Source organism: Scyliorhinus torazame, chromosome 18, assembly GCF_047496885.1.
Source record: "Scyliorhinus torazame isolate Kashiwa2021f chromosome 18, sScyTor2.1, whole genome shotgun sequence".
NCBI lineage: Eukaryota > Metazoa > Chordata > Chondrichthyes > Carcharhiniformes > Scyliorhinidae > Scyliorhinus > Scyliorhinus torazame.
In genome coordinates, this window is record NC_092724.1 from 151,518,741 (window position 1) to 151,534,924 (window position 16,184).

Sequence of the window (16,184 nt, forward strand, 5' to 3'; positions counted from 1 at the left end):
CACCGATCCCTGAGGCACACCACTGGTCACAGGCCTCCAGTTTGAAAAACAACCCTCTACAACCACCCTCTGCCTTCTGTCGTCCAGCCAATTTTGAATCCAATTGGCAACCTCACCCTGGATCCTGTGAGCTTTAACCTTCTGCAACAACCTACCATGCGGTACCTTGTCAAAGGCTTTGCTAAAGTCCATGTAGACAACGTCTACTGCACTACCCTCATCTACCTTCTTGGTCACTCCCTCAAAAAACTCAATCAAATTTGTGAGACATGATTTTCCACGCACAAAGCCATGCTGACTGCCCCGAATCAGTCCTTGCCTCTCTAAATGCTTGTAGATCCTGTCTCTCAGAGGCCTTCCTGAAAGTGAACCCTCGGAAGGCGATGGGCCCGGACGGGATCCCTGGTCGTGCACTCAGAGCCTGCGCGGGCCAGCTGGCAGAGGTGTTCGCGGACATCTTTAACCTGTCCCTACTCCACTCCGAGGTCCCCACCAGCTTCAAGAAGACCACCGTTATACCGGTGCCAAAGAAGAACCAGGGAACGTGACTCAATGACCACCGTCCGGTGGCCCTGACTTCAGTCGTAATGTAGTGCTTCGAGAGGTTGGTCATGAAGCGCATCACCTCCATACATCCAGAACGCCTTGATCCACTGCAATTCGCATACCGCCGCAACCGGTCCACAGCAGACACAGTTTCCCTGGCCCTACACTCATCCCTAGAGCATCTGGACAACAAGGACTCCTACACCAGCCAGCGATCTTGCCACAGTCGTGCTTGTGCTGTGCAAATGCTGCTTTGTGTTGCTGCAGGACTGCCTAACTTGTTTGTCCTGACTAATGGCTCGGGGGTCGAACCAGAAGTCTCCTACTGCACTGATCCTATTTTCATAGTCTCCAACTGTGAGCATGGCGGGGGCTCATGCTGCCTTTGCCATTCTCCATACACATTTATTTACCGGATCAAATGAGAGGTTGTGGGAGCTCATAAAATCAATGCCTAAAATGTGTTCGGCTGTCTGGGGTAGATCGACCAGAACTACGGGGTGTTTTGTTTAATGTTCCCTATCTGGATTGCTACAGGGGCTGTGATGTGTCCCTGCTGTAAATGCCCTGTGAAACCGCTGAGTGTAATGGTGTCTGTCGTGAGCCACGTGTCTCGCTGAAACATTGTGGAGGAATTGAGCATGGTGCGGGACCCTCCTGTATCCCAAAGGAATTCTACGGGGTGTCCCCGGACTGTGCCTGCCACGGCCGGTCTACCGGACTTGTCCCAAACGGTATCGCAGACCCAAGTTGGGGAGCCCGAACACCGTCAGGCGGTGCCGTTCATATCTGTGTTATCCGCACGGGAGCTAATACTGTGGATTGGCTTTGCCCTATTCTTATTTAGGGTGCCTGTCTGCTGGTTTCTCTGCTGCTTCTGGGGCGCATTGCATTCTTGTGCATAGTGTCCTAATTGGCCGCAATTCTAACACTCCTGGGATTTGGTTTGCTGTGGTCTGTTCCTGCCCTCATTTAGCCAGGCGGAGTTCTGGTGCGTCCTAACTGGATGCATGTTCGCATCTGCCTACTCTTCCTCTGCTCTGCCATAAGCTGTTTTACCTTGGATGGACTGTTCCCAAGCACGGGACAATCTTTTCAAAACCCATTTCTCCTTGTCAAAGGCCTTCTGGAAATCTAAATAAATCACGTCCACTGGTTCTCCTTTGTCTCTTATACTTTGCGATCTCATCTTTAATAACCGACTCTAAAACCTTACCAATGATTGAACCAATACAGCCTACTTCAAATGCAAAGGCACTTCACTAGATTCCGACTTTGTAACAATGTTTATGTGATTTAGTTCACATTGATAATTTTTCCGGTGAAAAAAATCTACACATTGAATTATTATGAGTAAACTATATAAAACTTGATGAATATACAAATGTACAGTGAATTATTTGGATAAGCAATTAACCGATTATGTTTGTTCTATTAATGGTATGTTAATTATATTATTAAGATGCACAGGTGAAGGACATTGTTTAATATAAAGAGTGATGGGCGGGATCCCCGCTGGATTTTCCGACCCTGTCGCGTTCCCGTCCTCCATAAACGGGAGCGGAAAACCTCCCCACCATCTATCTCTGTTGGTCATAGCTCTACCTCGGCAACATAAAGAGTTTATGTGCATTTCTTTTAAATTGATTTTCTGTAGTCACAAAGAGGGCATTAGTGCGTCTTTAAAGGTAACTGGGTCCCTGCTGGTTTCTGAAGGTTTGAAATTCCTCTGGTGTGAGTCAGGCATGCCTCTGTCCATTTAAAAAATAATAATTTTATAAAGTAGCCAGATTGGCGTTTCCTTCCCGTCTTCGGAAGGGACAATTCGTTAAATTAGTTCATTTTACAGGTAATTAAAAGAGCATATAAAGTGGGATGGCTGGGACACTGAGACATCAGGTAGAAAGCAGTAAATCAACCGATTATCAAGAGAGGAATTTGTTCCATACTTCACTGTCTGGCTGGCTCGTGATCCAATTACCATCCTCCCTCGGCTATCCTTTCTTTATTCTGGAATAGGTTGTTTTTTTTAAATAATTTTTATTCAAATTTTCACAAAATATCAACAACAAAATACAGAAAGAAAAGAGCATTCTCTCCCCCCCCCCCCCCCCCCGTATACATAAATAATAAATTAACAGCCTTCATCAACACAACGGCAAATATACACGCCCACTCAAGAAAAACGAACCAACCCCTATTCGGTTATCAGTAGCACTTTGCGAATACTGGAACTCAGCAGAAATTTGCAGTTAAAACTTCTCAGGTGCCAAAAGAATTGTTTTATTTGTAGTCGCTTGATTACAATTTGAAAGTCATTTAAAAGGCAATTCGTAGACAATTCGAAGCTTTCAGAGAATTACAGACATTATCTTTCTTTGCTTAGGCAGACAGCTCGAAAGTAACTTGAAAAAGGTCAAAGTCTGGCAATGAAACATGAAGAGAGAGAGAAAGCTAATCTTCAGCTAAACTCAAACTCAAAGTCAAAAGTGGACTAACATCACTGACACAGACTGGTAGACTGACAGAACCCCCAAAAGACATCTCTGAAATGTAGACTATTAAGGACAAAACTGACTAAACTAACAGAAAGACAACACACTAAAGACAACACACTAAAATGGCGGGCGGAAACTTTTCAGTTATACACTTTCATATCTGTCTTAAATCATCTAATCTCACCCCAATATAATCCTAATTGGTTTGGGTTAGACTCAAACACATTTGATTTGATGGCAAGCCGTCCATCTTCAATGTGCAACATTAGCTTTTCTGACCCAGCTGTTATCTGCATTGTGAACAATGGTGCCTTCATGTTGCTGTGGTATTCAGTCCCTGTCCTTGACAATTAGCACAAGCAGTGTCAAATTATCTTGCAACTGTGCTGTTTTAATGTCACACTGACTCTGAAAATATGCATTTGCCGGAACAACGGACCTCAGTAAAAGTGAATTATGCTGTATAAATGGGTATTTAAAACTGGGGCTCAACATTTATGCTGAAACAGCTATCTTTTACCTATACTAGTTGTATTTGAAATACCTGGCTTCTACACCCGGTCCCCCGTTCCCCCCCCTTCCCCCCAGCTAGGTCCCCCCCTAGCTGCATTGCTCCCCCATTGCACTCCCGTAAGTCAGCTGACTCCTGCTGACCCCAGCCACTCCCGCCGCTCCACCAACCCCCCGCAGTGTGGAACTTCCCCTCCCCCCCTTGTCCACCAGCGGGATCTCATCCATTCCACGCCCAGCGCGGGAGAAAAAGCCCGCACTTCCCAGCTCGTGCATCGCTCCTTCAGCCCTAAACCCGGGAAAAAGCCCGCGCTTTCCACTCGCCCGGCCCCGCCTCCCCTGGCGCAGCTCCCTTTCCAGGCCCGGTCCCACTACCCCCAACTCAGGCCTGCCCCCCCCCCCCCCCCGGGCACCCCATCTCCCCTAACGACCATCAACCCCCCAAGCAGTTTACCTACCCCCCCCCCCCCCCCAACGAGCCCGCCCGGCGGACCTAATCAAAACAATGCCCAATCAACCCCCAAAAAACAAAGAACCCCCCCTCGAAACCCAACCCAACAATCCCCAGTTTATTCTGAAATAGTTAAGGTTGCACATAACCATCTGGATAAGAATCTAGAGACTGACTGTTCTGCATGAGTGCTGTTTGGAGTTAACCTTTTATCCTGCTCTCCTCAATGAACAGTGTTCACTCTGGGCCATGACTGCTTGGTTAAAATTAGCTGAGGCGGTACAGATGTGGAATCCAAACTGACCCTTTCTGGGTCTGAAGAGACCCCGATCCGCCTCCGCTAGTCATTCTGCCAGATGTTGAGTTGGTTAACACATTTGCTGTGCTCTTCATTATTCTTCCAGCACAGATGAAGGCATCTGCTCCCGACGGTCTGCAACACCACCTCTGTGACCAGGAGAAAGTCGGAACAATTCAGGAAAACAGCACCACCAGTAGCGAAGTGGGCCGAATGGCCTCTTTCTGCTCTGCCGGGATTCTATGAAGTCTCATGGTTTTTACATGAACAAGCCAACTAGACTCTCATCGCCCAGATGAGGAGTTGCGGTTTGTGATTCGGTTTCTGCCACGGACCTCAGAGCTCTCTGGAGCCCCTTAACTACCTCGATACTAATGGCGAGCGACAATCAACAGGAATTCAGAACCAATCTTGCCATCAACTTAACTAATGTTTCTTGATTTCTTTTGTATTTCTCATTTTGTTTTCAACAGAAATTGGTGATATTTTCAATGTTACATGTTTTGGGATTGAGCATACTAAAGTGATGTATATTTTCAATAAGATCCTTCTGCGTGTACATCCGATGTGAGCAGACACTCAAGGCTGCTACTTTTCAGCATACCAAACAAGGGAATTAACTTTGGAAATAACTCTGGTAAGGCAGGTATGAGAAAGAGCTGAGAAATGGGACTATAACTTGATAGTTACAGTTAAATAGAAGCACACAGATCCTTGGAACCTGCTCCACTATTATGATCCTGGACGAGACCCAACAGTTGCTAGCATACTGGACAGAAACCCCTATATTTTATTTAATAATAATAGCTTATTGTCACAAGTAGGCTTCAATGAAATTACTGTCAAAAGTCCCTGGTCGCCACATTCCGGCGCTTGTTCGGGGAGGCCAGTACGGAAATTGAACCCGCGCTGCTGCCTTCTTCTGCATTACAAGCCAGTTGTTTAGCCCACTGTGCTAAACCAGCCCCATGTAATTTACTTTGTAAGACTGTGAGAAAAGGACACTTCGCTTCAGGAGTGATTCCACGCACCAATAGGGATATGGTGCATTAAAACAAACTTCATTACTAACATAGTATTAATAACTTAAACATCATGAAGAAAATAGCTTCCAATTACCAGTTAAACAATGCTAAACAATTAAAAATATATTTATTTTTATTGCAGAAAATACATTTTCACTATTACAAAATAAAGCCACGCTAACCAACAAGTACATGAGTATCACCTTCAAAAACTAACACCACGAACCCCATCCCATCCACCTATAACTGAACACAGACTAACAACCCCTCTTAACAGCTCACGGTGACTCGCTCTTCGAAAAAGGAAATGAGTGGCTGCCATCTCGAATAGAACCCTTCTACCCACCCTCCAATGGTGTACTTGACCTTCTCTAGGTATTGGGGCTCCATCAGATCACCCAACCAGGCCGAGGCACTGGGCAGAGTAGGAGATCTCCATCCCAGCAGAACTTGCCTCCGGGCTATCAACGAGGTAAAGGCGAGGGCATCCGCCTTCACCCCCCCCCCCCCCCCCACTCCCCCCCCCCCCCCCCCGCCCCGTCTGCAGCACTGCGAATCCGAAACCCAGAAAATGGCCACCAGTGGACAAGGCTCCAGATCGATATCAAGAATCCCTAACGTGGTGTTAAAGAAGGAGACCCGGAAGCTTACAGGTTTAGGACATGAGCAGAACATATGGGTTCACCAGTCCCCGAGAAAAGAGCGCTCACCCGTACCTTGGTCAGATACGCTCTGTGCACCACCTTGAACTGAATCTAGCACAAGAGGAGGTTGAGTTAATTGGGCAAGAGCCTCATTCCACACCCCTTCCTCAAAATCAGGACCCAGCTCTCCCTCCCACTTCCTCCTCACCTCATCCAACAGAGCCTGCTCCACCGACAGGATCTGGTCAGAAATGTCCACACGGACAGAAAAAAAACCCTGTTCAGGAGGGGAGAGGGGGGGCAAAGGGACCAAGGGAAAAAATGAGATCTCCTTACGGAGGACATCAAGTACCTGGAAATACCTAAATAAATTTGATCTCGGGAATTGGAATTTATGCATCAGCTCCTCAGATCTGACAAACCTGCCCTCCACAAACATGTCCCCAAACATTTCCACCCCCCCCCCCCTCCCCAAGGCCCTGAACGTCGAGCTCAAACCCGCCAGCGTAAAGAGATGATTCCTACAAATAGAGGCCGACAACAACATGGAGTTGAGTTTAAAATGGTGCCCAAACTGCCTCCAAATCCTCAGCATGGACACTACTACCAGATTCGAGGTAAATTTCTCTGGGGAAAACTACAATGGCTCGGCAGTTTCCAAGATCCTGAAGCAAGAACCATGACAAGAGCCCATCTCCACCTGCCCTCATGTGGAGTCCGGATCCTTGAGCTACCCCCAGCTCCTTTTCAATATTAGCCGCCCAGTAATAAAACAATAAATTAGGTAAGGCCCAGCCACCCGACTGTCTCTAAAGAAACGCCGTCTGGTCCTGGGGTCTTGCCCGCCCAAATGAAGGAAGCCGTAATCTTATTGACTCTAGTAAAAAATAATTTGGAGAGAGAAATGGGGAACACTGAAATGGAAATAAAAACCTCGGAAGGTATTAATTTTAACCGCCTAAACCCTGCCCGCCAAGGACAGGGGGAGGTTATCTTACCTCTGCTAATCAGCTCTAACCCCACTCACCAGATTAGCATAATTTAGTTCATGAAGCAAATCGCAAACGTGGGCCACCCAGATTCCCAGATAACGAAAGCTCCACCTGGCAAGACGAAAAGGCAACACCCCCAGGTCAGCTCCCCTCCCTGGGGGGTTCACCAGAAAATATTCAATCTTATCCAAATTTAACTTCTACCCCGAAGAGGAGCCAAAACTTCTAAGTAGCTGCACTATCTCGTCCATGGTGGAGACTGGGTCTGGGATATAAAGAAGCAGATAATCTGCATACAAGGCCACCTTGTGCTCTCTCCCTCCCCACCTTTTCTGCCTATACAGTGGAAGACCTCAACGCTATGGCCTGTGGTTCGATTGCCAAGGCGAGCAGAAGCGGAGACAATGGACGAACCCTGCCTTGTTCCCCTACCCAGCTGAAAATAACCTGAGCTTGAGCGAACATTAGCGATGGAATCCCTACACACCAAACAAATCCAAGATATAACCTTTGGCCCAAAACGAAACTTCCCTAGGATCTCAAATAGATACCCCCACTCGGCCCTACCAAATGCTTTTTCTGTGTCCATTGAGGCAATCACCTCTGGTTTGGGTACATTGACCAACAGCTGCCAACCTTTGACAAAAACCCGTCTGGTCTTCTGAAATCACCCTGGAAGGCAGGGATCCAACTGCATTACCAACAATTTAGCCAAGAACTAAGTATCAGCATTCAACAACAAGAGGGGCCGATACGTAAGTAGGTTCTTTATCCTTCACAATCAGAGGAGTGGAGCCCTGTGCCAATGTAACCGGGACAGTGAATCGTTAAACATGTCTACTGTGAGCGGGATCAACTGCCCCACAAATTGTTTATAGAATTTGATGGGAAACACATGCAATGCCTGGCTGCATTGAACCAATACACTTCAAACCTCTGGGGGGCCCAACGGGAAGTCCAACTCCTCCCTTCTCTCCATCTCCACCACCGCGAAAGACAATCTTTCCAAAAACTGCATCATGGGCAATCTCCTTCCGGGGACTCCGATCTGTAAAGACTTCAATAAAAAGCTTCAAAATCTGCATTAACCTTTGATGGGGCGGAAACCAACCTGCCACCCGAGTCCCTTCCCTGCCCAATCTCCCGGGGGGGCAGCCTGCCACCCGAGTCCCTTACCTGCCCAATCTCCCGGGGGGCAGCCTGCCACCCGAGTCCCTTACCTGCCCAATCTCCCGGGGGGCAGCCTGCCACCCGAGTCCCTTACCTGCCCAATCTCCCGGGGGGCAGCCGCCACCTCAGCTGGTCAGCTAAAAGGCACTAAAATGTCCCCCTCGAGCGTAGCAGCTGGCTTACCCGAGAGTAGGTCGAACTGCATCGGCTGCTTTTTCCTGCTGACCCACAACTCTGGTGTGGGGGCAAGTGAGTACTGGCGATCCACCTCCAGGAAGGAATCCACAGGCCACTGCCGCTCCACCCTCACACACTTGCCCTTGTGTGACTTGTAGAAAATGATCTCTCCCCTAATGACCACCTTAAAGGCCTCCCACTACGTCGAAGGTGAGATAGATTCTCCAATGGCAGAGGATACCCGCCAATAACGCCGTACCCAATCTCCACGGCGGGTGGCGAGAAAGACCCGACTCCCAACACCACATCCACAAAATGATCTGAGATAACAATTGCCGAGTACCCCGACCTCCTCACCCCGGGAACGAGAGACATACCCACAAAAGAGTCAATCTGAGAGTACACCCAATAACAATAATCTTTATTGTCACAAATCGGCTTACATTAACACTGCAATGAAGTTATTGTGAAAAGCCGCTAGTTGCCACATTCTGGCGCCTGTTCGCGTACACTGAGGAAGAATTCAGAATGTCCAATTCACCTAACAAGCATGGCGTTCGGGACTTGTGGGAGGAAACTGGAGCACCCGGAGAAACCCCCACGCAGACGCGGGGAGAACGTGCAGACTCAGCACAGACAGTTCACATTACCGTCATTAAAAACTCCGCTCACTTAACATATCTATATCCCCCTGCAGACTCCTTATGTCCTCTTCACAACATACTCTCCTACCAAGTAACACTAGCACAGGCACAACAGTCTGAATGATGATGTGTGGAAATTTAAATGATTCTGAAAATTTGTGTAAATAAAGTACATAATATGTAGATCGAAATCTCTGAAATTGAGGACATGCGAACACCAATTTAAAATAAAGTTGTGGTAAATTTAATATGAGGGCACTAAACAGTAGCAAAGGAGCAGTATGCTTGGAAAATATGCCCCGTCCTCTACTTTTCTCTCTGGAAGTGTTAATCATAGAATTTACAGTGCAGAAGGAGGCCATTCGACCCATTGAGTCTGCACCGGCCCTTGGAAAGAGCACCCTATGTAAGCACCCTAATTCATCTTTGTGTAACTTGTGATTCTCCATGACAATGCACTGTCATGTGTCGCAATGCCCTGAATGTCGGAGTCAACACTGGCACATAGCAAGTGGCAAGGGGAAAAATTGCAAACAAAGTGAAATCAAGAACTCCTTAGCGAGCCCTGATTTAAGTGCTGGTAAGTAAGAATTACAGTACTCTCCGGGCATAATCTCATCTCAGGCTGTGCTCGGAAGCTGCAGCTGATAATTATCTAAACCCCGTAATTCGATTATCGCTTTGTAATCTCTCCTGTGTAAACACTATTCACTACTTGTTCAAATGTTCCGCAGTAAAAATAAAAAATGTGCACTCTTCAGCTATAATGTGGATATTGCTTACATGAAGGGCTAAAAACAAATTAATTTAGCGAGGGGGCTTTATTAATTCAGTATCTTTGGCCTGCTGCATTCTTATATTTTTCTGGGAGTGGGGTGGGGCTGTTTAATATCTGGAACAATTGCGATGTTTTACCTCAGTTGCCATCTCCCATCTCTTGTAGTTTCTTTTTTCTCATCTTTTTGTGTTCTCTGAATTAGGTCAGCCCAGTAAAATATTAAGACAGGTTTGTAATTGGAGAGAAAACAAGGAACTTATTTGGTGTTGATTAATTGCCTTTTTAAAATGTGCTTCTTAATAATAATAATAATCATTTACATTCTTAGCAGAAGAATACATGTTACACCCCCTGCCATCGGGGGTCGCCCACCCCTGCCATCCGGGGTCACCCACCCCTGCCATCGGGGGTCGCCCATCCCTGCCATCCGGGGTCGCCCATCCCCTCAGAGGGGAGCTCCGAGGAGACCACCTTCGAGGCATCACAGCTGTCATCCTCACCTTCCACCAGCGCAGAGACACACACGCACGGCTGGTGGAGGGTGAGGATTAGTGGGCAAACATCTGGGGTACAATCTGGTGAGCACCACACCGTTGCTGATGCACATCAGGTGGACAGATACATCCAAGGAAGACAGCAGTCGGAGGTCTGCTGGATCCCAGGACTCAGCTGGGTCCTAGCCAGATGCTGAACCTCTGGACACGGGTACCCCGGAGCTGATGCAGACGCCAGGGTGCGGCCCAGAGATTCAGGAGGGGATGTCAGTGACACTTTGGTGTGTGCATAGCCGATTGGAGGAGTCCCAAAGGCTACGGGTGCAGGAGGTTGCGCTGGTCATGTGTGACACTGAGGCCTACACAACTAGAGTGGTGACCGCAGTGGAAAGCCTGCAGCACAAGGTCAGCATCATGAGCGGTGCTTTCCAAGGCGTGAGCCAGTCAGCGTTGATTCCGGCTGAGGACCTTGACATTATGTCCCAGTCACTGAGGGATGTGTCCCAGACGCAGATGGACATTTCCGAGGCTCTCCGGAGCATGTGCCAGTCACTGAGGGGCATCGCCGAGGGCATCAACAGCATGGTACAGACAACGGGGAGAAGCCAGAGCTGGATGATGCAGAGGCCCCTGGAGCTCACACCAGCTGCCCCTCCATCCCATGGAGACCCCTAGACCCCCACGGGCACTATCTGGGAGGAGGGTGCGCTGGAGGCCGATCCGGTTCCCGTCGCCGAGGTGGGGTAGACAGCGGTCTCCAACTCACCCAAATCCCCCCCTCTCCTGACACTGGTGCGTCGCAAGGTCAGCTGGCAGAACAGGGTGGCAAAGCAATGCCAGTGACACTGGTAAGCCGGCAGAGCACGGAAGACGAAGAAGACTGAGCATCACTGAGCAGGCACTGGTGGTGGTGGTGGTGGCAGGGGGGCACCGACTGTACCTGGGGACAATGGGGTTTTGAAAGTTCACTATTAAAATTAGTTACACCTGATACATGTTGCAGCCCTTACGATATTCTTCACCAGGGGCCTGCCTGCACCCCCACCCCAAGCTGCCCTCTGCTCCCCCCACTCCCTGGGCCCCCAGACACAGGGGTCCTACAGCAAGAGCCCCCGATGCAGACCCCGTGCAGGTGATGGGTGTGTGCGTGCTGCTGGCAGAAAGACAGGAGTCAGACTTTGGCATAGACTGAGGAGCACCAACGCTCTCCTGCCTTGTGCAGTGACCCACTGATAGTTCCAACACAGGCCCATCAGCCTGGAGTGACGCGACGCAGACCCTGGGAAGGTGAAACAGGGTAGTCAGGGAGGGGAGGGGCAGAGGGTCGGGGAATGGGGGTGTGGAAAGGAGAAATGGGTGGGAGGCCGGTTAATGGGGGTAGGGTGATCAATGAGGGGAGGGGATGATTGGGTGGAAGGGGTAGCTGACGGGCAAAGCCTCATCGTATGTGAAGCGGGTGAGGACGAAGGATTCTCTGGCCCTCCAGGCATGCTGGACTCGCACTGTAGGCGGTCCTCCTTCCTCCGGCTGGTCCCGCGTGTCCTCCCCGAGATCATCCTCGAGCCCCTCCTGGTTCAGCTCTTCCTCACCATCCTCAGACCCTGTCCCGCCTTCTCCTCCTCCTCCAGCACGTCGCCCCACTGCTATGCCAGGTCGTGGAGGGCACAACAGCCCATCACAAAGTAGAAGACCCTCTGGGGGGTGTACTGCAGGCCATCACCAGAGTGGTCCAGGCATCGGAACAGCATTTTCAGCAGCCTGTGCACCACTCAATGACAGCACAGGTGGCAGCATGGGCCTCGTTATATTGGTCTCCAGGACCAGCAACACCATCCATGTAGGTTGCTGTAAGGAATTGAAGGATGTGAAAAACTGACGATTCGTTAGGGCCTCCATCCCAGGACCCTCATTGGTTGTTAATCTTAATAATAATCTTTATTATTGTCACAAGCAGGCTTACATTAACACTGCAATGAAGTTACTGTGAAAATCCCCTACTCACCAAACTCCGGCGCCTGTTCAGGTACACAGAGGGAGAATTCAGAATGTCCAATTCACCTAACAAACACGTCTTTCGGGAGGAAACCGGAGCGCCTGGAGGAAACCCACGCAGACAAGGGGAGAACACGCAGACTCCGCACAGACAGCGACCCAAGTCGGGTCCCTGGTGCTGGGAGTCTGCACGTTCTCCCCGTTCTGGGTGGGTTTCCTCTGGGTGCTCCAGTTTCCTCCCACAAGTCCGAAAAGACGTGCTTGTTAGGTGAATTGGACATTCTGAATTCGCCGGAGTGTAGCGACTAGGGGATTTTCACAGTAACTTCACTGCAGTATTAATGCAAACCTACTTGTGACACTAATAAAGATTACTATTATAGTACCTTGCCACATCTGGGCAGGATCCGGGAGCGAGCCGGTTAGATCGCGAACCGATGTCGCAGCCGGTGCGGATCCCGATTTCGGTAACCGGCGCGCCCGAATCTGCGCCAGACAGCAGACGTTAAATCGCACCCATTAAAAAACAACATAAATGGACTTTATTTAATGGTGCACTTAACTTTGCTGCTAACAAAGTACACAACTTATATAAGAGCCTTTTTATCTTTCCCGAATATGTTGACTCCTCACTGGGGAATGGTGCCACTGGTAATGTGCGCCCTATTTCACATTACCACCTTATTTCACATTCTTCATGTTTGAATTGATGTGTGTTTGGGAGACATCACGGCAGATCCTGTACCCCCCCCACCCCCCTGTACATTTGCAGACTTCCACTAGAGGTCACTAGATAGTAAGAAGGAGCAGGTACCTTGGCTAATTATCTGCTCTCTGAACCACTACCTGTCTCCCCAGAAATGCGAGCTAATCCAGCACAAGCCCAAGGAACGGACCTGCAGTCTTTCCAGCTGGCGTGTCTCAATTACTCACCAGCCTGGCACTAGAAACGGCTTATTAAATCGTTCAGAGTTGCATTTTGAATTAAGCCCAAGCATTGAGGAGTTGCTTTAAGTGGATGTGAGGTTTGGACACGAATATCTGGCAGACTCACTCCCAAATTCCCATCTGAGACTGAGTGGATGCGTGTGACAGTGCGCACTGTTGCCTTGTGTTTGGTGAGGGATCAGAGACCCGGGGTGGGGGTGGGGTTCTGCCATGTGCTGTTGAAAACAGCAGGAGGACTCTGACAGCAACAAGGGTAGTCATCTTCACATCCCTCACTCTGTCATTCCATTGTGTAACACTGCAGACGGCAACTATTATTCCATTCTCCTTTGGAGTAAAGTGTTCAGACTAATTCATCAGAGAATGATACCTTTCCTTGCATGGTTTTTAATGTAGTATTTCAGGCTCTGGAGCCATGGTTGACAAAGAGATTATTTTTAATTTGGACATTCAAAACAAATAGATATATTTCTGAGCTATAAATGCCTGTGATCTTTATTTGGTTCATTTTATGTGGGTTTGCAGCTTTGCAGTGTTGTAATAAATAATCAGAGTGGGGCAGCATGGTGGCACAGTGGGTTAGCATTGCTGCCTCACGGCGCCGAGGTCCCAGGTTCGATCCCGGCTCTGGGTCACTGTCCGTGTGGAGTTTGCAAATTCTCCCCGTATTTGCGTGGGTTTACCCAAAAGATGTGCAGGGTAGGTGGATTGGCCACACTAAATTACCCCTTAATTGGAAAAATTGAATTGGGTACTTTAAATTTTTTTTTTTTTTTAATTTTAAATAAATAAATAATCAGAGGCCAGTAAAGTTCACATTTTTAAAAATGGTAACTGTTCGCAAAACCCAGAGGTTCAAAGTTACAAGTTCACAAAGGGGCTAAATAAAGTTTAGTGTGGAGCAATTACCTGAATGTTTAACTTTAAGAATTTGGTGACATCAGCAGAGAATATAACAGAAGCGATGCTGATAATTTTAATTTTTAAAAATCATCTATGGATTGGTGTAAACGTTGTGTTTCATTCGGATTGTGGACGTGGACTGTTTGTGTAGCAGACCGCGTCAAAGTTGCACTGTGTACCCAGAGATCCTCGTTTATTATTCATTCACAGAGCTGCTCCTTGTGTTTTGATGAGGTGCTTGCAGAGGAGTGAGCGAACGATGAGAGCTCTTGTTCTTCCTCAGTTAAAACATCTGCCTGGCTCTGGAGAAGGAGAAAAGGTCACGTTGGATGATGCTTGTTCTCAGCATTCATGAGTAAGGCTTCATTTCCATAGCATGTTCGTCACTGCATTGGTGTCAGAGAGAATCCTTCAGGGCCTGTTGTCTCCAGCGCTTTTGATCTCCCTGTGTTTGATGCACATCAGTCTCCAGATTCACAGGCACTTTACTCACCCCTTCCACTGAGATTCATTTGATAAAGAAAGTCGTGCAGCTTCATCAAGTGCCGTGGGTTTGAATTATTGATGTTAGAAATCAATTAAATATGAATTAGGGATAACTTTTTCCCACTGTAAATGAGGTAAGGATAGCTGTTGATATTTCTGTCAATGGAAGGTTTTGTGCAAGGCTCAGGGGACTCCATCTAATTTGTGAGAACTTCACAAATGTCAGTGGATGATGATTAAATAGGAATAATTCACAAGTTACCAGAATACGTAACCAGAAGTAAAAACAGAAAATGCCAGAGGTGCAAAGCAGGCCTACGAACCTCTGACAGAAAAAAGGCAGGCTCGCATTCTGGCTAAAATCTCCTCCCATAACATTAATCTGTCTCTTTTTTTTAACTGCCCACAGGATTCATGCCAACAATTTCTTTGTGCAACCTCCCAGCGTAGAGATTTATTTCAACCCCCCTTGGATTGAGTGCCTCTGACCTGGAAGGAAGGGATGCACATTTAACAGTGACCTACAAGGTTTTCACAGTAACTTCATTGCAGTGTTAATGTAATAATAACCTTTATCTTTATTATTGTCGCAAGTTGGCTTACATTAACACTGCAATGAAGTTACTGTGAAAATCCCCAAGTCGCCACACTCTGGCGCCTGTTCGGGTACACAGAGGGAGAATTCAGAATGTCCAATTCACCTAATAAGCACGTCTTTTGGGACTTTTGGGACGGAATAGTGCACTGGGAGCTAGGAGACTCAAAAGTTGGTTTTGGATTCCCAAGGGGTACACGTATGAACCTTAGAACAAGCGACTATCTACCAACCATAATGAGATTGATTTGTGTCTTCAGTTGAGCCTCTATACTGGAGCAGCGCAGTGTGAAAATACATTCAGCCCTCAGGGCAAAATTCGATGCTAAAATGCCAGAAGCACAGCGTCAACGTGCTCTAAAGTCTTGTTCCACAGTAAATCCTATTTAGTCATAACCTGAAAACAAGGCATACTTTCAATAAAAGAATTTTAAATTTTTTAACACCTGGTTTAGGTGAGCTCCTGCTGATTGTTAGCTTATTCCATTCAAGCTCCTTCAATCTAGGTTCCTCCCTATTCTTTGTGAAGATTTCTCGCAAAGTGCCTGTTCTAAGGTTGCCTCTAACCAGCAATAGTAAAGCACCAAATGGACAGAAGCACGGCAACAAGAACTAGCGTCCACACAATTGGACATGACTGGCTGAAAGACATGTACAAATATTGCAGGTTACAGCATTTAGGATGGTTAGGCGATTTAGTTAAATATATTCACTGTTTCAGGGAAAGAAAGGAAAATATGCTGTAATAAAATTAAATTCTCCGGTGGTTTCAATTCTTACTGCACATTCATTACAAATTTCCATAATATCAGTGTTAGTTCATGTTCAGGTCCCCTATTATCCTGCAACGCTAACTGCATCAACTTGAAATTACACAGGAACTGTTTTTGTTCTGTCTCTGCTAAAGGTACACAAAAGTTAAAACACAAAAGTCAAAAAGTTAAAAATACTGGCCATTCGACCCAACTAATCCTGGAGGTTATCAACATCCTGGGGGTTACCATTAACCAGAAACTGAACTGGACCAACCGTA

General features: G+C 47.6%; 1 protein-coding gene across 5 annotated transcripts in view; it reads left to right on the plus strand.

Moving 5' to 3' along the window:
* Positions 1 to 5,831, plus strand: part of LOC140395622 (endonuclease V-like) — a 123,537-nt gene extending 117,706 nt beyond the window's left edge. For 4 of the 5 annotated variants that reach the window (XM_072483607.1, XM_072483613.1, XM_072483615.1 and 1 more), the window contains one exon: positions 4,410 to 5,831. Coding sequence is in view for 1 of the 5 variants with exons in the window: in XM_072483613.1 (XP_072339714.1) it covers positions 4,410 to 4,418 (9 nt within the window). In the remaining 4 variants the exon portion in view is untranslated. The remainder of the gene's footprint in view (positions 1 to 4,409) is intronic. The other variant, XM_072483608.1, reaches the window with a different exon arrangement.
* Positions 5,832 to 16,184: the final 10,353 nt, after the last annotated feature.